General features: G+C 41.3%; 1 protein-coding gene across 1 annotated transcript in view; it reads left to right on the forward strand.

The window, feature by feature from the left end:
- The window catches only part of PRMT5 (protein arginine methyltransferase 5), a 1996504-nt gene that overhangs the window by 1457737 nt on the left and 512151 nt on the right, over positions 1 to 26616 (forward strand). Inside the window, exon 9 of the mRNA XM_044058013.1 lies at positions 18787 to 18864. Coding sequence (XP_043913948.1) covers positions 18787 to 18864 — 78 coding nt within the window. The remainder of the gene's footprint in view (positions 1 to 18786; positions 18865 to 26616) is intronic.

Genomic DNA, 26616 nt, shown 5'->3' on the forward strand with positions numbered 1-26616 from the left:
TACCGCTTCCTGTAAAAACCCGCATTCAGTCGAGAAGCAGGTCAAACGGTCGCAGAAAGAGGAAATTTTCAGGCGGAAACTTTGAACAAAGATGCCGAGTGAGGGACTAAACAATCTTGTATTCAACTATTCCAGGTTTGACCTCAGTTTAACTGACTTGTCTCTTTTAAATAGAGGGCTTACTTTTATTCCCTCACAGAACAGTTGTTTAAGTGAACTTTTGACTGATTTACGAATATTTGGACGCACTGTTGCCTTGAAGTTATTGTATAAAAATAAGCAAATTATACAACCAGTAGGTTTAAAATTTTGTCCTAAACGGAAAAGTAATTTTTTACCCATATTACCTAATGTAGTTGATTGCTTTGTGAAATTATGTGAAAAAGAGTTCTATGCTTATTTTTCAAAACGCAAGTGCTGTTATTTTAATATAAGTAATGCAGAATGGTGCTCTTTACAAGCTTTGTGTAGTAATGTGGACTTGACTATAAAGCCAGCTGACAAGGGAGGAGGGATTGTACTGTTGAACACTCAAGATTATTATGATGGTATGAATGAAATGTTACATGATGTTAACACTTATCTTTTGATAGATCAAGACATATTAGATAAATTAATAAGTAAGATACACGATGATCTATATGACCTTCTGATGTGCAGACAAATTAATTCTGATCTGTATAATTACTTCTTAATAGAACATCCTCTTGTACCCTATATAAAAGGTTTACCTAAGATACACAAAAATGTTTTACCTTTACCAATGCGTCCTATAGTGGCAGGTGAGAGATGGATAACAGAGACTATATCTATATATATAGAGAAAATGCACAGTCCACTAGTCAAGAACATACCCACTATATTAAGAGATACTTCTCAACTAATTAATACACTAGATTTTCTATTTAAAGAAGGATTACCTAATACATGTTTACTAGTTACTTCAGATGTAAAAAACTTGTTTACTTCAATTCCTAATGACTATGGAATAGAAGCCATTAGAGAGTTAGTAAATCATATTTCTGATTTTACTAATGATGAACAAATATTACTGTGTACTCTGTTAGACATTATTCTAAATAATAATGTGTTTATGTTTAACAACCAACTATATCTGCAGAAATGGGGTGTCGCAATGGGCACCCCATGTGCTAATACATATGCAAACTTGGTAGTCTTACTGGGAAAGGAAACATCTTTTTAATACTGTTTTTTATACAAAAATTCTAATGTATAGGAGATTTGTAGATGATATACTATTCTTTTGGAATGGTACTGTAGATGAGTTGAATGATTTTGTTTGTTATCTAGAATCTACTACTGATTTCCTTAGGTTTACAATGGAATTTTCCACTTCTCAGATTAATTTTCTTGATATTACCATTACAAAAGATTTACAAGGCAATTTAATTACCAACTTATATAGGAAGACATGCTGGAAGAACACATTACTTCATTTTGATAGCATGCATCCACGATTTATATTTTCAAATATTGTTAAGAGCCAGTTTATCAGGCTTACCAAGTTATGCAGAGAAACTACACAGCTAATTGCACAGGCTGACCTATTGGAACACCTCTTCATTGAAAGAGGCTATAGTAGTTCCATGGTTAAGAATCTGAGAGAATCTATTATTACCAATAAAGCTACACATGGAATTGAACAGATTCATATTAGACAAAAAGGTTGGAAATATGTTAGTCATAGTAAAAGCGATCAAAAAGTGACTCTTATGACAAGATTTACTAATGATAATAAAGAAGTAATGAAAATTATACGTAAACATTGGCATATACTTATAATAGATCTTGACATTGCTAAGTTAGTAGGTGAAACACCAAGTTTCATTTATAGGAATAGTAAAAACTTGAAGAGACTATTATGTTCTGACTATAGTCATAAAAACACTAGGCAACCTTGTAATAAAATGAAGGTTTTTGGTACTTTTTCATGTGGCAAGTGTGTAATTCTTGTGATTCGATTAGTGATATCCAGGAGTTTATACATCCTGTCTTGAACTATAACTTTAAACCTAGGTTTTTTTGCCTCTTGCGATAATGCTAATCTTATATATTTGGCGACTTGTAAACAATGTCATGCCTTGTATGTTGGCATGACAACAAGAAGACTAAAAGATAGAATATATAATCATTTATATGATTTTAAGAAACAAAATTCATTGAATGCTTTAGCCAAACATATTATGATGAATGAGGGTCATATGTTCACATTTAGGGTGTTACAGTTAGTAGTCCCAAACATGAGAGGAGGGAACAATATGAACCATTTGGAGACTATTGAACTTCAATGGATTTTTAAGTTATGTGCACATCAAGCACCAGGTCTTAATCTATTACAATAAAATCAATTCTCGAAGCTCGTAGCTTAAAATAGTCTATGTCATCATATAGCTTATGATATAGTATGAGGTCATACATTTTTATAAGTAATGCATTACTAATGTTTTGTTATTCAATTATTGTGTATATTATGTTATAGATGCACTAGATTTTTTTTTTATATATTTTTATATTTTTATATCATAATAGATGTTTTTATGTATACATATGTTCTTTCCATATATATCTATACATTTAGAAAAGTTTCCATTGATATTCACTATATATGCTGTTTTTATATCGCTACATTTATAGAATTGATGGGCCTTTTAAAAATGCTAGGGTAAATAATGCTAGGACAAAAATTCTTAATGGATTGCTTAATTAGTTAATTAATTGAATATGATTAATCATTCAATTTATTGCTATATAAAAGTGAGATTTTATCAGTTGTGGTTTAAGATCTGATGAAGCGTATATTGATTGTATGTGAAAGCGCTTATTTTTGGTATTAAAAATGTATTTTCTTTTTTGTGGTGGTCCATCTTCGTTTGTTATTATAATGTTAGTCTTTTATCAAGTCGGACCTTTGGATAGCAGCGTTTTCTTTTATTTGTATTAATTACAAGGGCCATATTTGCAGTGTGTTTAAGTATACTTTGTTGGCATGGCTGAAGAATTTTGAAAACCTGGTCCACTTGTATTTGGTAATATCACAGAGAACTGGAGAGAGTTTGAGCAAGACTACAATATTTTCTTACAAGCTGCGAAGATGCACGTACAAAGGCATTTATTCTGCTTAATTTAGCTGGTTCAGAAGCCATAGCAAGAGAGCATTCATTTGTGTGTGCACCTGCTGTGTTTGCAGGAGAGGAGGAAAACGGTCATATAGTGGTACCGGCTGAGACAAGGAAAGACCCCCGAGTGCTTAAAACATGAATTTAGAGAAATGTATATCCTCCAAAACTAATATTACAATGGTAAGGCACTTATTTTACACAAGGGATCAAAAGCCTGGTGAAACTTTTGCAGCATGTATAACTGACTCGAGAAAGCTAAAATGTACGGATTTGGTGATTTAAGGGATTAGATGATAAAAGACAGACTTGTGTGTGGTATTAAAGATGATGCTGTGAGAAAGATTTTGCTTTGTGACGGTGATTTAACTTTGAGTAAGGAAGGCCATTGAGATTTGTCAGCTATATGAGCTCACAGAAAAGCACACAAATATGCTTACAGATGAGAAATGCACACTTCCAGTGTCTTCTAGTGCTAATGTTGATAGTATGCAGCACGCGGTTAAAAAAAAAAAAAAAAAAAAAAAAAAAAACAGGCCCAAGCACATGGCAGCAACTGTGAGCCCTGTAACAGTCCCTGATAAACCCTGTAGCTTTCTAGCAAATTCCAGAGCACACACAGTCTCAGTAAAGCACAAAGGTGAGTCAGCAAACTCAAAGCATGTTTCCACACTTAGCTTCATAGTCAACTGTCATAACTGGGGTAGTAATCATGTGTCTAAAAGAGAAGAGTGCTTAAGTTTTGGTCAGCAATGCCACAGATGTAAAAAGTGGAATCCTTTCCAAAGATTTTGTAAATCAAGAGGCACATTCTTTTGTTAAAAGAGAACATTCAAAGAGACAAGTTGATCAATTGAAAGCTGTGACTCTACTTTTTATGTTGATGGTGTGTCTGTGCATAATGAAACAGTTAATGCAGTAGGTTTATGAGCAAAGAATGTACTGTTGTACTGTTTGGATAAATGGGGAGACCCATAGATCTCAAAGTAGACACAGGTTCAAAGTGCAGTGTTATGTCAACAGAAGCATTTGCTAGTGTATGTGCTGGGGGCCTATATTATATAAACAAAGGAATAAAATCTCGGCTCACTGTTCATCTACCCCTTTTTCCCGAAGCTGGACAACATAGAACGGCCAAATCATAGATTTCTTTAAATCGGTTGGTCGTTCTGTGAAATCTGCCCTTTTCTGAACGGTAGTACGATCTCAGAGTTAGTATATTTAGCTAGGGGGGTGGGGGGTGGGGGGTGGGCGAAGCCCCCCACAATTTTATATTGTTTGTTGTAATGTGGTGTGCGTGTTTGATTTGACTGTTCGATGTTGTGCAGCTTCAGGAAATAGGGGTCGATGAAAGCTGAGTCGAGATTTTACTTCATTTATATAATATAGACCCTGTGCTGGCGAGAAGCTTGACTTGGCAAAGTGTGAGAAGCTTGTTGCTTATGGTGGTGACGAAATTCAAACCAAAGATTCTGTAGTGCTTTCATGTTACTGTGCTTGGAACAGCTATGACTTGCAATTTTACGTAGTCAAAAAGCACGTAGAGTCATTTAGGCCTCAGAGACCATTTGAAAATGGGACTGCTTTCATTTAATAAGGAAGTCCTCCTTGTATGTTTGAAAGACCACTGTTCTAATTTCACCCATTCTATTTTCTCTACCCATGCTGATATTTTCAAAGACATCTTAGGCAAACTTCTAGTTGTGTACTCCATGAAATTTGACCTTGAAGTCAGCTCAGTTGTCAGACCAGCCCAGAAAGTTCCAGTAGCTATGCAGAACAGAGTCAAAGCTGAGATAGATAAAATGGTGCAGCAAGGTGTGATTTGTCCAGTTGATGAACCAACTGAATGGGCATCTTCCATGGTAGTAGCTCATAAGAAAAGCTCAGATAATATCAGAATATATACTGATCCATGAGATTTGAAGAAAGGACTGAAAAGACCTAATCTTCCAATGCGTACAGTCAAAGAAGTCACAGCTCTTATGCCAAATGCCACTTTTTTTTCTGTTTTGGATGCGAAGAGTTCTTTTTGGTGAATTTTGCTTGACCGAAAATCTTTATTGCTAACCACTTTCTGTACTCCTTTTGGCAGGTACAGATTTTTGAGAATGCAATTTGGGATAAATTCTGCCAGTGAAGTCTTTCAGCATGCAATGGAAGACATTTTTTTCTGGATGTTTGTGTACTATTATAGTAGATGATTTTAGTAGGAGGTAATGGTGAAGCTGAGTATGACAGAAACCTCAAGAAAATTTTGGAAAGAGCACGTGAAGTGAATCCTGAGCTGTATCCTCAGAAGTGCAGGTTAAGGCTGCGAGAAGTTACTTATGTTGGTCATTTGTTTACCAGTTCAGGCTTACAACCAGATCCTTCCAAGCAAACAGCAATTTTTGAGATGCCAGGTCCAGACAATGTTTAAGCCGTACAGTGTTTCCTTGGCATGTTTAACTACCTAGGCAAGTTCATTCCAGACTTAAGCCAACATTCAGCACTGCTCAGAGAGCTGACACCCAAAGATGTATCCTGGTTAGAACAACACTAAAGAACATTTGATGTCCTGAAACAGAGAATGGTCAGTCCCCCAACTTTCACATACTATGATGTTCACAAACCAGTAACTCTTTCTTGTGATGCTTTGAAATTAGGTCTTGGTGCAGTCATTCTTCAAGAGGGTAGACCAGTAGCCTGTGCATCCAGAACTGTAACCCAAACCGAGATGCAATATGCTCAGACAGAGAAAGAACTCTTGGTAATTGTGTTTGCATGTTCAAAGTTCCATGATTATATTTACGGTTGGCCTACTATTCAGATTGAAACAGATCACAAACCTCTAGTCATTATTTTGAGAAAGCCTATGCATACAGCTTCTGCCAGATTGCAACACATGATGTTGAAATTACAAAAGTATAATTTCAATCATGTCTACACACAAAGCAAACTTTTTTATCTTGCTGATACTTTGTCCATATTGCCCAGAAATACCACTGAACAGCATGAAAATGAAAAACTTGATTTTGAAGTCATGGAAGTGAGAAATTTTTCTTCACACGTCTTGAGATTAGAAGGCACGCAGCCTCAGATCCAGTACTTCAGAAGCTCAACCACTTTATCTGTCTGGGATGGCCATCACAGCATTCTTGTTTACCTCATGACCTGCAACCTTATTTTCCTTACAGAAAATTTTTGTTTGACAATGGTGTCATCATGAAATGTCCAAAAGTGATTGTTCCAAAATCCTTACAACATGAGTACATTACCATCTTGCATTGTGGCCACCCAGGAACTGATCCTACCAAAAAAAGGGCAAGAGGAATAGTATTTTGGCCTTCTATGTCAAAGAATATTGAGAGAGTACTTTCATCTTGTTCTGTATGTAATAGTACTAAGCCACATCAACAGAAGGAACCACTTCAGCTAAACGAGATTCCTTAACTACCTTGGTTGACAGTAGCTAGACATTTTTGAATGGAATGGTCACCATTACTTGGTGTTAGTAGACTCCTATTCAGATTGGTTTGAGACTGACCTACTTCCTAATCTAGCGTCTAGTACTGTCATTACTAAGTTTGAGCGTCATTTTTCAGTCCATGGTAGTCCGCACAAATTTATTTCTGACAATGGTACACAGTTTACTAGTCAGCAGTTAAAGAGATTTTCTGAAGGGTGGGACTTTGTTCATGTTACAAATAGCCCTGAGTTCTCACAGTCAAATGGTTTGGCAGAACTTGCAGTTCAAAGTGGAAAACAGTTATTAGAGAAGTCGAAATGAGACAATAGCAATGTTTTTCTGAATCTCCTGAGTCTCCGAAATGTTCCTCTTGATAAACATCTTGGTAAACCTGCACAAAGGCTTTTGTCGAGACAAGCCAGAACCACAGTACCAATCAATAGCAATCTGTTGGCTCCCTGTGCTAATAACAACAAGGCAGTGAGAGCTCAAGTTATGGAAAGGTGTTTGTCTCAGAAGTCCTATTATGATAAGTTCAGCAAACCGCTCAGTCCATTACGAGAAGGGAAGATAGTGAAGATGCAGATGTCCAAAGGTTTTGATTGGTCTGGAGTCGTGAAAAGTGTATGTCTAGAGCAGATTGTACATTGTGGAATCACAAGGAGTAGAATTTAGGCGGAATTGGAAACATTTGGTATCGGGTCCAAGCCTATACTGTAGCATCTTGCCTGTGAAAAAGACTCTATCTTGGAGTGAGTTAGCCAGTGTTCCAGTCCCAGAGGACATTCCAGCAAATATCCCTGTTCCTGAGAAGATTCCCAAAACTCCTGAAACTGATCATTTACCAGTGACTGCCCTGTTGCTAAATTCAGTCCTAATTGCTATGTCACTAGATCAAGTGACATTTGCAAACCATGTTCCAGATACACAGCAACTTGGACATGAACATTGTGTTTATTTCTCAGTGTCTGTATAATTGCATGTCTTTTTCAGATATCTGTTTATTTTGGGCAGTTCACTAAAGAGAGAGGATGTAGATCAGTATGTATGTATACCTTTTAAGAAACTTTCCATGAGCTGCACATACCACCTCAACTGACTATTTCAAGTTCCTTTTGGATTTTTTAGCTCCTAGAACAACTTGAGTCCAACTGCCTCATTTTGTCACTGTAGATCGGTATGTATGTATACCTTTAAAAAGCTTTCCATGGGCTTGCACATGTGTATAAGTACTGAGCACATGTGAGCCAGACTGCCATTTTGTAGAGGGCTGTTTAGATGTAAGCATGCATATATGTAATGGTTTGTCAGTTAATCGGTTCATTTATATTTTATGTTGCTGCTATCCATCCTGATGTGTTTCCATGTAATAAAGCATATAAATGAACTACCCCACCTGTTTGGCTTATTTTGATATTTACTGTTGTAGAGACATTACTTGTATAGCAGTGTTGTACTTCTAGTATTTCCCTTCTCTTTTTCTCCTTTCCTGAAGACGGTGCATGTTAAACTGTTTTGGGCTATCATTTTGCTGCTTCTGGATTTAGCCACAAATGGTTGATACGTTAAATGTTCAAAACATAAAACGTAGAACAAAATATATTGGCCACTCATAATACAGACAACACAAATGACTGAAACCCAGTAAATCAAAGAGAGAAACAAACTTCCTTTTCGCATGTACTAACCATAACTCTACTCAAATTTATCTGAATAGTGGTAGTGTTATGGAAATTTTATTCTTTAAAGGTAGGTTTTATGGTTAGGGTTAGAAGCAAATGTAAGATGATGGTTAGCATTCTAACCCTGCCCTTAAAACTAACTGTACACTTGACGTGAAAAAGAACCCTTCCTGTAACACTACCACTACTCAAGACAGCTTGGACACTCACCAGTAAATTTATCCCCTACCTGAGCCTCACACAAGCTCATGTATACAGTAAATCTGTCCACTTACCTAACCCTCACACTAATCCTAAGTCACACACTAAATGTATCCCTTTACCTGAACCTTACTTTAAGCCTAACATACACACACACTGACTCTATCTTTTTAACTAACCCATACTTTAACCCTAAGAAACACACACACACACACACACACACACACACACACACACACACACACACACACACACACACACACACACACACACACACACACACACACACACACACACACACATTCATCCCTACCAAAAAGTCACTTACTTTGTCGACCAGACTGCTGGCAGTCACTCAGACATTGGCACAAACGTAACTGCATTTCACTTTACTGATCAAATAAGTGTCCGACCAAGTGAACTGTAACTGTTTTCTGATACAGACGCTGCACCATTTTGATGCATTTTGCTGAACTACCTTCCCATGTCCTTTGCCCTTGCAAAAGTGGGGTGCTCAGAGCTATGTGGAGTCTTACAATAGGTGTCTTGTGTCCATGGATTATAAAGAGAGGTGTCTCATTTTCTACGTATGAAGTGTCTTTTCTGAAATCCACCACTCCCCTAGCCTTCTGTACTGTCATGATTTATCCCCTTAATAAATCTTTCTTCCTATTATTTTCACCCTTTCATGTGTCTGTTATTTGCTTTCCCCTGTTTTGTCTGTCTTTACTTAGAATGCAGTCATATATCAGCTCTCATGGCCATTTGATCTGATGTCCTTTTTCATTCGTCCTCACAAATAGATCTCTGATCCAATATCTGATCCAAATCTGCTATTTTCCCAGACTTAAGATCCAAGTCTCAAGCTCCTTCCCCTAACCATAATACTCCATGCCTTCCTCAACTCCCCAGATCTGGTGTGCTGCGCGTTATGACCAGATGTGGTTCCAGTCTCAGGCTAGTGGTTCAGATAAGTTTGAAACTTTTAAAAGATTGCTTCTTAGAGTTATTTTTCAGGATGGGCCCGTGTACATGCTGGGTGACTCCCCCAGCAGATGAGCTGGTTGACCTAGTTTCCTGCCGGAAATGGTCGACCCTATCCCCAAATGCCCTGATAGGTTCCTGAGTCTACCATCAAATCGCACATATTGGAGTAAAGGCGTCCCTGTAGATGCCATTGTCATTGCAGCAGCCAGTAAGAAGGAACTAGCAGAGCAAAGCTCAACTGTCCATCTGCCTAACAAGGAGTCTGTAGCCTTGAACATATATGTAAAGTGTATTTTTGCCTCCGCAACCTTCGCACTGAGGTCGTTGAACTATTTGGCTCACCTCATCCGTTAGCAGAGAGACCTAGTTACAGAATTACCCAGCTCTCCTGCCACAAACATGTCGGAGGAGGACTTGAAAAAGGTCTCTTCCCAACTGGCATCTCTTTCTTCCCTTTAATTCCTTGATGTGGTTCATTTGCATGCAGCAGAAGGCACCTCATGAGCAGCCAGAACGGGCATAGCCATTAGGAGACATGCCTGGTGGAACTTTGTGACTTTGTAGAACCCTTCAAGGCGTCATTCATTAATGCCCCTTCAATGGGTCATCTGTGAAAGACACATTAACCCACAGCGAGCAAGAAGGAAATCGTTTTCTACTCCTCTGAGGACCTTCTCCAAGGAACAGTGAGGAGGGAAGAAAACTTGATTCAGGAAGTCTCAAGGCTCTTTTCAGGACCTGCGTGGGGATACTTCCTCCAGAGCCAGAGGGAGACGTTTCAATGGTAGAAGCCACCGCAGAGGGGGTCTGCAGAATCAGGGATACAAGGATCCTTTTCCTGATGGGCTCTTCCAGTGCTCCTGAAGCGCTGCCTGACTGCCCATCTATGGAGGCAGTCACAGGTCATTTATCCTTGCACCTGGATGCCTGGGCAAGTATAACAAACAATTCTTGGGTGCTAAGCAATATGTCCAGAGGCTATTACATTTCCTTTTCCCTAACTCTTCCAGGCCTAAGGAGGAGACACCCCGATGTGCCACCCAATCAGAGGGAATACACCTTAAAAGAAGTTCAAAACCTTCTACAAAAAAAAGTCATCCAGGAGGTCCCTACCGAACAAAGATGATTCTGAACTTATTCTCGCTTCTTTTTGGTGCCAGAAAGACAGGGGACCTGAGACCTATTCTGGATCTCTCAGCAATCTGAATCACTTTGTCAAGAAGTCATAGTTCCAAATGGTTACGATTCTGTCTATTTTATCACTGTTACACAAGGACGATTGGATGTGCTTCATAGATCTTCAGGATGCAAACTATCATATCAGAATCGGGTCAATATTACATAGTTGAAGTTCCATAACTCCGAACACCTAATGGTCGAACCGTTATGTTCGAAGTTACAGAACTTTGAGTATGTAAATAAATAAGTAAATAAATAACTACACAATGGACAAAACAATAACTTGTAAGCAGGAGGCAAACCCCCCTGCACCTCAATGTGGGGTGGGGGCTGTGCCCCCCACCCCACCCCGCTTCTTAAAGATACCAACTCTGAGATCGCACCACATTGAAGTGAATGGAAACCTCCGCTTACAGAGATTTCCATTCAAACACGCAAACTTTTACAAATTCAAACGTATGGTCTCGACCATATGTGGTTCGAACTTGTAAAAGTTCGACTACTTGATAGGAACCCAAAATTGACAGGTGTTCCAGAAGTCATTTGTGATTTTAGCTGGGAGCCGTTCATTACCAGTTCAGGGCACTGCCCTTTTGGACTTTCCACAGTCCCCCAGGTGTTTTAACAAATGTCTAGGACTCTTAGCTGCTCACCTGAGACTAAAAGGATTCCAGGTGTTTCCATACCTAGACGATTGGCTCCTGACTGCACCGACAAGGCATCTTCTACTACAGTCGAGGATTATCTAGTGAGAATCTTCAACCACTTGGGGATCACGATAAATCTAGCAAAATCTAAATTGACAACCATACAAGCTCTGGAGTCATAGGGGCGCAGTTGAATTCAAGTACACAAGTAGCTTGCTTGCCAATACATCACATTTTACTTATCGGACAACACGTGCAAGATGTGATGCAGCATCCACAGCCATCAAGTCAGGTTGGTTTTATGGGCTCTAGAGTCAATGGCAGCCGCAATTGTTCTAATTCCTCTGGTGAGATTCTTCATGAGAGTTCTTCAATGGAACACAGCAGTTCGGTGGTCTATCCTTTACCATCCTCTGTCTGCTCCATAATGTTACTTCAGATCTGCAGGAACCATCTATTGTAGTGGTTGGAATCACACAACCTTCTTCTGGGCAGACCCTTCTCTCTTCCACCAGCAGTAGCCACAGTATCCACAGAGGCTTCCTGGTTGGGATGAGGGGGCATTTCCTAGGGAAGATGGTCCAAGGCATGTGGTTGATCACAGAGACCAGTTTTGCACGTCAGTGTCTTCGAAATGAGAGCGGTCCTCCTTTCATTGCAAGCCTTCCACTACATTCTTCTTCTGGGGACTATTGCGAGCCACACTGACATGTTAGTAGTCTGGTACATCAACAAACAAGGAGGAACCCTTTCCTACCTATTGTGCAGGGAGGCCATGACAGTTTGGGAGTGGACGATATCTTCAGACCATTTTCTAATTGCAACACACATATCCAATGTTCTACCAGATAGACTCAACAGGTCAATTTTGACCCCTCATGAGTGGTCCTTCTAACAGTAGCAAGCATGATTTTCAGCCGTTGGGGCCAACTTTGTTGCAACCTCTTTGCCTCTACCCTGAACACCAAGTACAAGTATTTTGCTCTGATCCCCCCAGGAGGGGAAGTCATCGAGGGATGCTGTAGTCCACGATTGGCCCGCAGGTCTCCTTTATGCTTACCCCCCTTTATCATTGATCCCAAACGTTCCATAGAAAGCCAACAGGTTGAAGCATTCCTTAATCCTCATTGCCCCTTTCTGGACTCACCAGGTGTGGTTCCCCTTTCTTTGGTCTCACCTCAGGTTTCCACCTTGGATTCTGGATCCCATACAGGATCTCCTATCTCACCCATCAAAGACTCAGATTCCCAGTCTCCACTCCTTCAAACTGACCACAAGGTTTCTCCAATTCCATTAAATGTGAGAAAGTCCAGGCTAACCCCCTCCATATATGACATTGTTCTGGCCTGTCAGAGATCTTCCACCAAAAAGGTCTACAATAGCAAGTGGAAGAGGTTTTCTATTTGGGCATCTAAGGAAAATATTGACCCTTTGTCAGCACCCATAGCTGATATTCGCCTTTTCTTTAGCCCTCTTTTTCAAGAAGGAGCTAGTTTCTGCACCATCAAACTCCAACTGGCTGCCATATCCAGTTTCCACGCTGGAAAGAAAAATTCATCCCTTTTTTCTTCCAAACTATGTAAGGCTTTCATGACGAGAGTGTTTCATTTTAGAGCTACAATTAAAGACCCCTCTCTTTCTTGGGATCTCACAGTGGTACTGCAAGGCCTCATACAGAAGCCTTTTGAACCCAAACGTTTGTGACAAAATTTCTTTCTTGGAAAACACTCTTTTTTTTATTAGCTTATCACTTCCACCAACAGAATTTCAGAACTTCAGGCTTTGTCAGCCAAACCTCCTTACATTGCTTTTTACAAAGACAGTTTCCTTGAGAACAGATCCTTCCTTTATGCCTAAGGTAGCCACAGAGTCTAACATTAATCAGTTAGTTCAGTTGTCAGTTTTCTTCCCCAGTTTTTTGAACAAAGATGAATACCTCTTGCATCTCCTGGATGTTCATAGGCAATTACATTTCTACCTATTCAGAACAAAGATAGATAGAAAATCTGATCAGATATTTGTCGTCTCCTCTTCAAACAGGTCAAGACAGGCAGTTTCCAAAATCACTTTAGCGAAACGGATAACAGACTGCATTTCATTCATTTACAAAGAGTTGTATATATTGCCCCCACCTCCCAGGGCTCATTCCACTAGGGATATGGCTACTTCATCTGCCTTTTCATCCAGAGCTCCTATTGATGAAGTTTTTGCTGCAGCAACCTTGTCTAAGTCTCATACCTTTGTTACTCATAAGTGGAACATTATTTCCAGGAGCAGGGCATCCTTTGGCTTAACTGTGGTCTGGCACATCCTTCCTTAAGGACCACCCAGGAGTTGTGCAGCTCGGGATTCTGACCCATTTGTGAGGAGGAATGAAAAAATACATCATCAGATTGAAATGTTATTTACTCATTATAACTAGGTGTTTGTGTTGTGCATTTTCCATTCTTCCTCACTTCCCTCCCTTCTACCTCCCGGCTTGGTGCCTTTGTGAAGTACTTGGAAGACTTTGGAACCCTTGGATTCCAGGGTTGAACCTGAGATTCTTCTTTCTGTATAATTGTGGTAACCTCTGTTAGTTGTAGGACAGCAAACTTTATCTGGGGAATTGCGGAAGGAGTGGAGCATTATGAGTAGGGAGAGGACCTCAAGACTTTGATCTTACGTATGGGAATGAGGCTGAGTCGGATCCGATATCTGATCAGAGGTCCATTTGTGAGGAGGAATGAAAAATGGACAGTACAGATACCTAGTTATGGTGAGTACACAGCTTTTAATTTCCATAGATTTCTTTTGAGTAACAGTTAATCGTACTGCGGTAAATGCTTTTTAATAAAACTTTTTCTGTCTGTTTCACTTTACAAATTGTAGATGTCCTTCATGGATGCATCTGCAGTCATAACAACTGGGTTGTCCTGTCGTCAGGCAGCCCTTCAGTCGGCCGGATTCCAAAGTCCGGGTCCGGCTTCGGCTGATGTCGCACTTCACCCGACGTCATCTCTGTTGGTCTTCGGGTATAAAGGCATCAGCCGACGCCATTTTCCTCAGTCTTTCTTGCCGCGTGGCGCCCGAAGCAGAAGCTGTTCGCAAGTGCCGGTCGGTCGGATCCAGAGATTACTTCTACCGAATACTACTTTGAAGACTTCTAAAGCTAAGTACCCCGTTGGGGACTCTTTCTTGCCTCAGCCGAGGTCAGAAAAAGTTAATAATTGTTTAACCTGTGGGAAACAAATACCTCATAAAGATTTCCACTCTTATTGTCTGCCTTGTTTAGGCCCAGCCCACGACGTAGCAGCCTGTTCGGCCTGTGCTTCTTTCAACCGAACGCTTAGGCGTCGGTCGGAGTTTGCTGAACAGTTTTTCGGTTCTGATTTTGCGTACATTATGCCGTCGGATCCTCCGACTACCCAATCTGCCAAAAAACGCAAAGATAAAGACCGACACTCGCGGTCCGCGGTTTCGGCTGAAACCATGGTTAAGCAAACCGCAAGTGTCTCGGTTTCGGCCGAAACCGAGAAAACTGATCAAAGTACAGCTGAATCTATCTCTACAACTGAGGCCCCTGCTACCATTCTTGAATCGCCCTCAGAAATTATACCCACTACGGTGGTTTCCACTGACTTATCAGACACCATTCCCTTGGATGTCTCTACCCCAGCACGTGGTGCTGCTAGGCCTCCAGCAGCCATGTCCATTAAGGCCTTCGCCAGGGCTAAAGCAGCCAAGACTACTAAACCAGTGCCTGTTAAACCCCCTTCAACCAGGCCCTCCTCTAGTTCTCAAATGCTTACTCTGGCAGAAGATTTAATTTCTTTAATTAGAGGATCTCAATCTCACCCAGACAGGGCCTCTCAGCAAAATGCCTGGCATCAGTAATTGCCCATTGCAGACTACAGGGAATACAAATTTACCCATACCTGGACGACTGCCTGCTACAAGGGGACAACAAAAGCAAGCTGACAACAGATTTATAAAGGGTCATTTACTTGCTACAAGCACTGGGATACACAGTCAATCTTCAAAAGTCAAGGCTGATACCATCCCAAACAAGGACATTCTTGGGCGCGGAATTGGACACAGTAAAACAAATGGCATTCCTAACTGCAGAAAAACAAAAAGAACTCCCTCTTTACTTCTTGGCACTAACAAAGCTGAACAAGTTAACAGCAAGAAAAGTACTGCAGGCCTTGGGCTTCATGGCATCATGCATAATCCTGGTCCCACTTGCCAGACTACATATGAGAAAACTACAGTGGTACCTAAAGAATTTATGGTCCCAACACAGTCACAGCCTAGAAACAGAAATCCCACTAATTCCATGCTTAAAACAGGAGTTCCTATGGTGGGCTCAGGCATGCCAGACAAACCCAGGCCTACCCTTTCGCAGATGTCAAGCAAGCCAGACCATCACAACAGACGCTTCAGACCTAGGATGGGGGGCCCACATGCTGGACAAATGCGTGCAAGGTTTGTGGACACAGGATCAACTTCACCTGCATATCAACCTAAAAGAAATGCTGGCAGTAAAACTGGCAATCCAAAGGTTCAGACCATTTCTCAAAGAGGGCCATTTGATGATAAGGACAGACAACACCACAGTCATGTGGTACATCAACAAGCAGGGAGGCACTCATTCATACCCACTATGCAGAATGACTTTGGAGCTGTGGAACCTGGCACTCAGTTACAACATCCAGTTACAGGCAATTTTTGTACCGGGAAAAGAAAATATTCTAGCAGACATATTAAGCAGAACCGCATCGGATGCCCACGAATGGAAACTGCACCCGGACATTTTCAAGACCATCTCAAAGAAATGGGGAATGCCTCAGATCTATTTGCATCACCTCTCAATCACCAGCTCAAAAAATTCTGCACAAGGACATTACACCCACTGGCATGGAAAGTGGATTCGCTCTCCTTCAGCTGGAAAGGCCTGACAGCATATGCATTCCCACCTCTTCCCTTGATACACAAAGTATTGCTAAAAATCAAGGAAGAACGTCCAAGGATAATCCTGATAGCTCCAAATTGGCCAAGACAACACTGGTACCCACTGCTGAGGAGCATGTCTCAGAACAATATGTGGCCAATACCCCTGATGCCTTTGATGCTAACTCAGAACAACTACAGCATCATACATCCAAACCTAAAAACGTTGCAACTGACTGCATGGAACATCACATAGCAACAGCTAACCCAGATCTTTCCCAAAGAGTTAAAGACATTATTCTTGAAGCACGCAGACCTTCAACAAGAAGGAACTATGCTGGAAAATGGAAAAGGTTTGTCAGTTGGAGTACTGAAAGAGGAAAAGATGTGTCAAACATAGATATGCCGAACATTCTAGAGTATCTGGCCGAACTTCTTCATTCAGGCTTGTCCTACTCCTCCATCAAGATACATGCATCAGCTATTTCAGCAGAATACAGCTTTGATCCACCTGTTTTTTCGCACCCTTTGCTCAGGCAGTTCCTCAGAGGAATCAAGAATGTAAAACCTCCAAGGAAACCACCTTTGCCAGCTTGGGACTTAAACTTTGTGCTAGAAAAGTTGACACTATCACCCTTTGAACCAGCAGCAACAGCAGACCTACAACACCTGTCATGGAAAACTGCTTTCCTACTGGCAATTACTTCAGCAAGGAGGGTTTCAGAACTACAGGCCTTAGTGGCAGTGCAACCCTTCCTAATCTTCCACCAAGATAGAGTGTCCATGAGGACTAATCCTACATTTATGCCTAAGGTGGTATCCAGAGTGTCTTTAAACCAGGCAATCCACCTACCCACCTTCTTTCCCAACCCACAAAACAGAGGGGAAAGAATACTGCATACCTTGGATGTACATAGACAGCTACGCTACTACTTGGACAGAACAAAAAATAGCAGAAAGACTGACCAACTTTTGTAGCCTATGCAACAGGAAGGGAAGGAAAAGCTATTTCCAAACAGACAATCTCCAAATGGATAGGAAATTGCATACGATTCTGTTACTCCTTCCATGGAAAACCAATTCCACAGAATATAAGACCTCATTCTACAAGGGCAACAGCCACTACCACAGCCTTCTTACGAGGAGTGGCAACCAAAGACATTATTGAGGCGGCTACTTGGACCTCCGTGCATACATTTGCCAAGCATTATAACTTACCTCTGTATTCCAGATCCCGAGCAGGGTTTGCCACTGCTGTACTGCAAGGGATCCTAACCACACCATAATCTAGTTTTATCCTCCTCCCCTAGTTGGCTATGGTATTCTACCCAGTTGTTATGACTGCAGATGCATCCATGAAGGACATAGTACAGTTTTGTACCTACCATAAATGTAGATGTCCGAACTGGATAGCATCTGCAGTCAGGATTACCCTCCTCCTTCCCTCTGTGGTACTCCTAGGTATTTTACCCTCCTAATAGCTAGCTGGTGGGGGAGTCTTTATGGTGTATTTGTTTGTATATATGTACATACATGCTTATTTTGTGTTTACCTCTATCTTTTTGGAAACATTGGCATCTATCCAAATTTTAGCCTCCAAGAGGGCTACTGGCATCTGGGGCAAGAAACACTGAGGAAAATGGCGTCGGCTGATGCCTTTATACCCGAAGACCAACAGAGATGACGTCGGGTGAAGTGCGACATCAGCCGAAGCCGGACCCGGACTTTGGAATCCGGCCGACTGAAGGGCTGCCTGACGACAGGACAACCCAGTTGTTATGACTGCAGATGCTATCCAGTTCGGACATCTACATTTATGGTAGGTACAAAACTGTACTTTTCTCATCTGGTGCTGTATTATGCAACTATCACAGTGAAGCCCTTTTGTATCTACCCTCCTTTGCAGTTTACAGTTGTCCTGAAATCCCTTTACATTTCCTACTTAGAGCTGTACATTTCTTATGACATCTCCTAGCTGTGACAATGTTTTCCTTTGGTCTTTTAACTGTTCCTGCAAGTCCTCCACACTGCACTTTAGACATGATAATGTTTGTCATGTTTTATGAGAATTGGTCATGTTAATGTTTAAAAAGGAAGACTGAAATTTTGTAATACGCCAAATTCATTAACCTTTGTGAGATTTTTAGTATGTTGAACAGCAGCATTTTAATTTCCGATTCTTAACTGTAACCTTAAAAACTATAAATAAGGAATAATAGAATTTGTTTTTCTTCACTGGCAGATTTTAATATAATTTATAGTTGGTGTATGAATAATTATGTACCAGATTTCTATCATGTTGTCATATGTACTAAGTTACGCTTTTATTTTAGTGTTATACTTTATACAAATGCGTAGACATTTTAATGACACTTTGGTTGTCGTATGTCTGTTAAATGCATCATGTGACCACATGTGCATGCAGTTTTTTTAAGGTTATTTAATGTTAGTTCATTACTTCAGTTTTCAGCGAAGAGGAAACCTTAGGAGAAAGTAGTCTGTAAAATGGACCATGAAACTGAAATAATGTTGCTTCTTTTGTTAACATCAGATGTGTTGTTGTCTTTCAGCCTCTGATGGATAATTTGGAGTCCCAAACATATGAGGTGTTTGAGAAAGATCCAGTTAAATATTCTCAGTACCAACAGGTAAGTGATGTAATAGTTAGTGTATGCTGATTTGTTGTGTCACCACTAGCAGTTTAAGGTTGTAGCCAGATGTTTTAACTGATACACCAGAAGTTTTTGTTTTTTTTTTTTTTTCTTGTAAGCATGTAATCAGTGAGCTCCACCTGTTTAAGTCCCTTATTTATTTTTTTGATTTATTATTTTTGGGTGGGGTAGAGTATGGAAAATCTCCAAAACTATTTTTTACATCCTTGCAAGTCAAAGCTGCATGGTTGTTCTACCCAGTCGGTCCACTGTTGCAGCATATGGGGATTTTCTCATGAGCTCAGCCCCTTGCAGTGAGAGTCTGGTGGTAGGTTGCTGCTTGCAGTGAGAGTCTGATGCTAAGGAGTGGGCCAACTTTGCTAGACCTGAGAGGTGGCCTGCCCTACCCTCCCTTCTGTGCTCCACTGTAGCTGTCTGCTGAGGGTTTTCCTCCGCTCACAGCGCAACTTGCTTGTAGCAACGTGGGCTAGACAGACTTGTCCTCCACGAGGTTAACACCTAGTGCCTCTGCTATGTGTCACCCTTGTAGTGAGTCGGAGGCATGTTGTCTTTGTCCCCTCCCCCGGATAGATGTAGAGGCAGCAGCTGCTCACTCCCATTTTCCGCTCTGTGCTCCTATAGATACCTGAGCTGCTATTTGAACTCTGGTTGCCTGTGACATAGTTTGTGCTTCATCCCTGTAAGCAACAGAGTGGTTAAAAACTCAGAAACTCTAGAGATGAACGTTATTGGTTTTTACTTTAAGTACAATAGAGTATTGGGTTAAAAATTCCCTATTGTAATTTCTTATATACTGTTAGGGTATTAGAAGTTTATGGTCACGATTTATGTAGCAAGTAGTATTGTGTTTTGGCGCAGTGTCTTGTGAGGACCATCATAGGTGTTACTGCCTCAGAAACCACTGACTCCTCAGTTAACACTGAGGAACTTTATTACATAGTAGTTCATTCTACCATTTAGAGGCCATTATTTCAATGGAATACCTTTTACAAACTGATTATTCTCATAAAAGTGAATAATCTATTGATAGATATTACTGGCAGTAAGGTTATATCTTCTCCTCCAGATCAGCAAAAAATATGCTTGTGGTAGGTGTATAGCTCGTAATGTTTATTGTAATCACTGATTAGGGACGAAACGTAACCTTGATTTTTGGGAGAACTGTTGCGTGTTTAGTAGTACTTCTAGTACATAAATGCTTTAGAGAAAAAAATTCTAGGGGAAGAATGTTCAAACACTGGGATGTCAGTAGATATGGAGAGTAACAATTGAAAAGAAGACATGAAAGAAAAGTTAAATTTCATGGATCATGGACAATTTGGTGCTTAGCTCACAGTGATGACGGTTAGTGAACAGGGATCAGTCATCAGATTGTAAAGTACTTGGAGACCACCTTGTCTGTGTTTCAGACAAATGCATTCTTTGGATGTTCATCGTGTTTCACTGTTGCAGTCATTACACTTGGGTTATCGTGCTGGCAAGCTACCCGCAGTCGGCCTGAATTTCAAAGTCTTGGTCCAGCGTCGGTTGCTGTCGCCTCTTCCCTGACGTCAGTGCGCCAGGGGTATAAAAGATGCAGCCGACGCCATTTTCTTCAGTCTTTCTTGCTGTGCGGTTCCCGAAGCCAAAGCAGTTCGCAAGTGCCAGTCGGCCGACTCCTGAGATTTTCAGAATCGAATTTCAGATCTGAAGTCTTCATTAAAGCTAAGTACCCCGTTGGGTAAACTTTTTTCTTGCTCCAGACAGTTGTCAGAAAAAGTTAACAATTGTATTTCTTGTGGGAAGCAAATACCTCATAAGGATTTTCATTCTTACTGTATTCCTTGCCTAGGCCCTAACCACGACGGTGCTAGCTGTCGGTTTTGTGCTAGATTTAACCAATGTACTATTAAGCGTCTGTACGATATTGCCTTTCATTACTTTGGCCGAAGATTTAATTATATAATGCTGTCGGAACAGCTGATGACCGGAATTTATAAAAAGCGCAAGGAAAAGGTAAAGGACAGGCATCCGAGGTCCAAAACAGACAAGGCTTCCGCAAAGCCAGTCGCTGGTTCTCAATGAGGAGATTTCGCAGCCCCTGATGTCCACTACCTCAGAGCCGCTGGCCACTTCTGACTCCCACCTGGAGCCAACTAGGCCTCTGGATACTCAAGGTATTGGACACTCTGAAACTATTCCCTCAGATGGGTCCGTAGCCGCTGAGCAGGCATCGGCTTCTGAGGGTGTTTTCAGACCTACACAGTTATATGTAAAGCCAACCTCAGCTTCAAAGGCAAAGACTAAATCAGCTCTAAAGACAAAGAAACAAGTACAGCATTCTCCTGGACAGACTTCCATGCCTAAAAAAACAGATGCTTAAAATGTCCGAAGACTTAATTACTTTGATCAGGGGTTCCCTTCCCCCTCCTGATAAGAGGCCTAGGCAAGAGACAGAATATGAATCTTCAGATCAGGTTTCCATTTCCTCTGACTCCTCTTCTGAACAGGGATACTCTCTTCCTCCCTACGAGGATTCTGATGCTAAAGAGTCTATCCCTTCAGCCTCTCCTCCTGAGGATTACTCCTTTGGGGAGACCCTGCATACCATGAGGGAGCACTGTCACTGGGAGAGCCAAGATTACTCAGAATCTAAGAAAAGGCTCAGAGACTTTCTTTTACTACCTCAGCACAGACCTCTTGCTATTCCACCTGTTCTAGACATTGTAGATGATGTATTTTCAGAGTCCGGCCTGTCTCCTGACTCTACCCCCTGCACCGGTTAAGCCAGACAGATACTACAGGGTTCCAGATTCTCATAAATTTCTAAATAAAAACCCTGCTGCTGACCCAGAAACTATATCTCAGGGTCCCAAAGGGGTCGAGGCTTCCATTGCAAAAAACCCTGTCTCCTCTGATAGGGATTCTAGGGCACTGGACAGATGGGGGAAAAGTTTACACTTCTGCTACCTTGGCTGTAAGGGCTTTAAATTGTCAGTTTCATATGCTTAAATATCAGCAATATTTAATGACACTGCTAAAACAGAAAATGTTGACATTCTGATTGTCCAGACAACAAGGAAATGCAGGATTTATTGCATGCAGCTGAACAAGTGGGAAAGCATACTTTGCAATGTGGTTTTGATTCACCGGAGGCCTCTTGCAGGGCCGCTGTTAAGGGTTCTGTCATTAGAAGGCATGCTTGGTTAAAGGAACAGAATCTGCCTGATCATGTTAAAGCAAAATTATTGGATGCTCCTTTACAGCATGATACTTTGGTTGTTAAGGCAGAAGAGGTGTTGAAGAAAATGGAGGATAAAGCGAAATCTATGCAGACAGTTAAGGATTTCGTACAGGTACAGCCAAAGATTTAGCAGGAACTGGCCTTCAAAGAATTGGTCCTTTCCAGTGTCAGATAGGCCACAAAGAGGCAGATACAGACACCCTAGAGGCATATCCCAGGCCCAAGGCTCATACAGGCATAAACTATGGGGTGCTTCTACCTCCAAAAGCGGAGAAGACAAATCACAGCCTTGTAGGAAACAGTCCCAATGACTTTCCTCTGCCAATACCAAGCACTTATCTTTTGGCAGCCCCCCTTGGGGGGGAAACTAGCACTTTTTTCACAAAATTGGCGCATCATCATCCAGGAAAAATGGGTCTTGAATATAGTGTCCCAGGGCTACAGGTTCCACTTTTACACCCTGCCAAAGGCAAAAGGTATGCTAGACCTGCCACACAGTCAATGGGCAGAGGCACAAAAACAAGTTTCATCTCTCATGGACATGAGGGCCATTCAGCGAGTAATACAGCAGGGGCAGGGATTTTACTCAAGACTTTTCCTGGTACCCAGAAAGGACAAAGCCTGGAGACCAATACTGGACCTGTCTATTCTAAACACTTTTCTGGACGTTCCAAAATTCAAAATGTTGACTGCAGCAGCTTCTGCCCATGCTGGGCAAGAAGGCTTGGCTTGTAACTTTGGACTTAAAAGAGGCATACCTGCATGTCCCAATCAGACAATCTTGCAGAAGATACCTCAGATTCATAGCTGGCTCAATGCACTACCAATTCTCTGCACTGCCCTTTGGCTTATCTACTGCGCCCAGGGTCTTCACAAAACGCCTGGTACCAGTAATTGCTTTTTGCAGACAAAGAGGGATTCAAATATATCCTTACTTGGACGACTGCCTTATTCAAGCAGAGAACAAGGACATTCTACTGAAGCATCTGGCGTTTGTAAAAAGATTACTAATTTGCCTAGGGTACACGGTAAACGAAAATAAATCAAAACTAGTACCCTCTCAAGAGATAATATTCCTGGGTGCAAGCTTAAATACAACTGCCCAGATGGCTTATCTCACGCCAGACAAAGGCAACTGACTTCTTGCTTTGAAATGTTGGCAACAAAGACCCAGTTGTCTGCAAGAAAAATTCTGCAGGCTTTGGGCTTCATGGCATTCTGCATTCTGCTAATTCCATATGCAAGACTGCATATGAGGAAATTACAATGGTATCTAAAAAGTGTTTGGACTCAACATTGCCACAGCCTGGAAACAATAATTACCCTCATTCCTTGCCTGCAACAGGAGTTTCGATGGTGGGCAGATGCCTGTCACCACAACAAGGGACATTCTTTCACTTTACCCACAGCCAGGCAGACATTAACAACAGATGCATCAGATTATGCCTGGGGGGCCCATATGGGAGGAAGATGTATTCAGGGCACATGGTCCACAAGCCAAATGCATCTGCATATCAATCAAAAAGAGATGCTAGCTGTTCAAAATGCCCTGACAGCCTTCAAGGATCTACTTCATCCAGGACAACTATTGATAAAGACGGACAATACTACATTCATGTGGTACATAAAAAAGCAGGGAGGCACACATTCCTACCCCCTCTGCAGACTAGCCATGACTTTGTGGGACACAGCATTGACTTTCCAAGTACATCTGCAAGCACAGTACCTGCCAGGAAGGATAAATTCTCTGGCAGACGCACTAAGCAGAAACCTAATGGATACCCACGAGTGGAAATTGGATCCACAGGTCTTCAGCATGATAACAAGGAAATGGGGATGCCCGGACATAGACCTCTTTGCCTCGCCTCACAACTGCCAGCTACAGAAATTCTGCACAAGGACATATCACAAGCTAGCATGGAAAGTGGACACTCTGTCTTTCAGCTGGAAAAACTTAACAGTATATGCCTTCCCCCCACTGCCTCTCCTCCCCAAGGTACTCCTAAAGGTCAGACAAGAGAAGCCGAAAATTATACTGATTGCCCCAGACTGGCCCCGCCAGCACTGGTACCCAATCCTAATGAGCTTGTCTTAATGCCCAGCCTGGACATTGCCTCAGATTGCTCACTTATTGACTCAACAAAAGTCAGATCCTGCACAGCCAACTCAGGACCTTGAACCTGGCAGCATGGCGGATAATGTAACCATTCAAAACACGCCTCTCTCTAAAGCAGTGATGGATGTTATTTTGGAGGCCAGGAGGCCTAGCACCAGAAAATCTTATGCAGAAAAATGGAAGAGATTCTGTGCTTGGAACCAGGCACAAGGAATTGACACAATTGTACCAAATATTCCTCAGATTTTACAATACCTAACTGAGATGCTGGACAAAGGCCTATCCTTTTCCCTCAATTAAGATTCATGCCTCTGCCATTTCAGCTCACTACAATACAGAACCACCTCTATTCTCTCATCTGTTACTAAGGCAGTACCTCAGAGGGGCCAAAGACATAAGACCCCCAAGGAGAGCACCAATACCTGCATGGAACCTAAATTATGCCTTGGAAAAACTCACACTGCCTCCTTTTGAACCAGCTTCTACAGCTGATATAAAATTCTTATCTTGGAAAACAGCTTTGCTCCTAGCAATAACCTCTGCAAGACGAGTCTGAGTTACAGGCACTCATGGCTGTGGAACCCTTTATCATTTTCCATCAGGACAAGGTTTTTCTGAGGACAAACCCAACATTTATGCCTAAGGTAGTGTCCAGTGTGGCCCTGAATCAAACAATTCATTTGCCTACTTTTTATCCAAACCCACAGAATAAGGGTGAGAGACTTCTGCATTCCTTGGACATTCACAGGCAGCAACGCTTCTACTTGGACAGAACCAAAGCTTTCAGAAAAACTGAACAACTTCTAGTGGCATATGCTGCAGGATCACAAGGAAAGGCCATCTCAAAGCAGACTATTTCAAAATAACCATTGTCAACAATCTCACTTTTGATCAACATATCAATAACATCATCAAAACTGTTAACAAAAAAATAGGATCATTATACCGCATTAAACCATTTCTTACACCTGCTTCTAGAGCAACTATCGCCCACTCCCATCTGATATCTACTCTCTTTTACGCCTCACCTATTTTCACTAACCTTAAAAAGACTAACCTAAATAAACTAGCAACTTGCTACAATAGTATTGCCCATTTTGCTACTAGTAACCCTTTTAGAACACATCACTGTCATAACCTAAAACTCCTAGGCTGGCTTGAGCTACAAAACTGCAATATGATCTCACAACTTACCATTGCCCACAAGATACTTTACCAACCTGACAACACCCCTATACTTTCTCAACTTTTAATCCCCTATAATAATCTTACCTCCCTTCGATCTTCTGCTAAACTCATGACCAAATCTGTAAAATCCTATAACTTAGCTGGTGACTCTCTATTCACCAATACTGTAGGTAGGACATGGAATCAGCTACCCTCTAATCCCCTCCTTACCACTCTTCAAACAAAAAATCAAACTGCACTTCCAAAATCACTGGCTTTGCTCCTGTAGAACTCCTGACTAAGCTTCTTCATTCCCCTTCTCTACCATAACTTTTCTCTGTTTTTACTAACCAGAAATACACATTCTTCTCTTCACCCTCTTGCTCTCCTCTCATGCTCTGTCCCACTTCACCTTTTCTCTACCCTCTCCTCTTTTCCATCTCCTTCTCCTCTCCTTACTAGACCTTTGTATCTCACTCTTCTCCTCCCTTGCATTTCTTCTTTACCTCTTCATATGTCCTGTATTAATTCTTTTTTACCAACAGTTTATCAAAAAATTTGCTAATCCTTAGCTTTTTTATTTGTGACGCTTCAAATGACCTAGTATACTTTTTATTAACATGCCTTAGCTATTTGTTGTTGTTGTTGTTGTTTGTTATTGTGACTCTTATTACAAAAGGTATATCCTTACTGTACTTTTATTATATGTCTCATTGTAATTGATTTATGTGAGGAGCTTTTCTCCCCGGGCCTCTACTGAAAATGGACATATATCCAGTTAGACTAGCCCGGTTAACAAATGTAAAATAAAAATAAATAAAAATGGATAGGCCATTGCATTCGTTTCTGCTATTCACAGCATGGCAAATCAGTGCCTAAGGGCATTAGGCCACATTCAACCAGAGCAGCAGCTACTTCAGCAGCCTTCCTCAGAGGAGTACCAACCAAAGACACCTTAGAGGCTGCAACTTGGAGGTCAGTGCACACTTTTACAAAGCACAATCACTTACCTCTCTACTTTAAATCTAGAGCAGGCTTTGCCACTGGAGTTCTGCAGGGCCTCATAGCCTCTCCTAATCCTGTTTAGCCCCAGCCACCCAATCATAGCTTTGGGATTCAACCCAATTGTAATGGCTGCAACAGTGAAGCACGATGAACATAGTACAGTTGAACACGAGTGTATTCACTGTTGCAGTCCAGGTTACCCACCCACCATCCCCCT

This window comes from Protopterus annectens, chromosome 16.part0 (genome assembly GCF_019279795.1).
Source record: "Protopterus annectens isolate FY-2018-M chromosome 16.part0, PAN1.0, whole genome shotgun sequence".
NCBI classification, from domain to species: Eukaryota; Metazoa; Chordata; order Ceratodontiformes; family Protopteridae; genus Protopterus; species Protopterus annectens.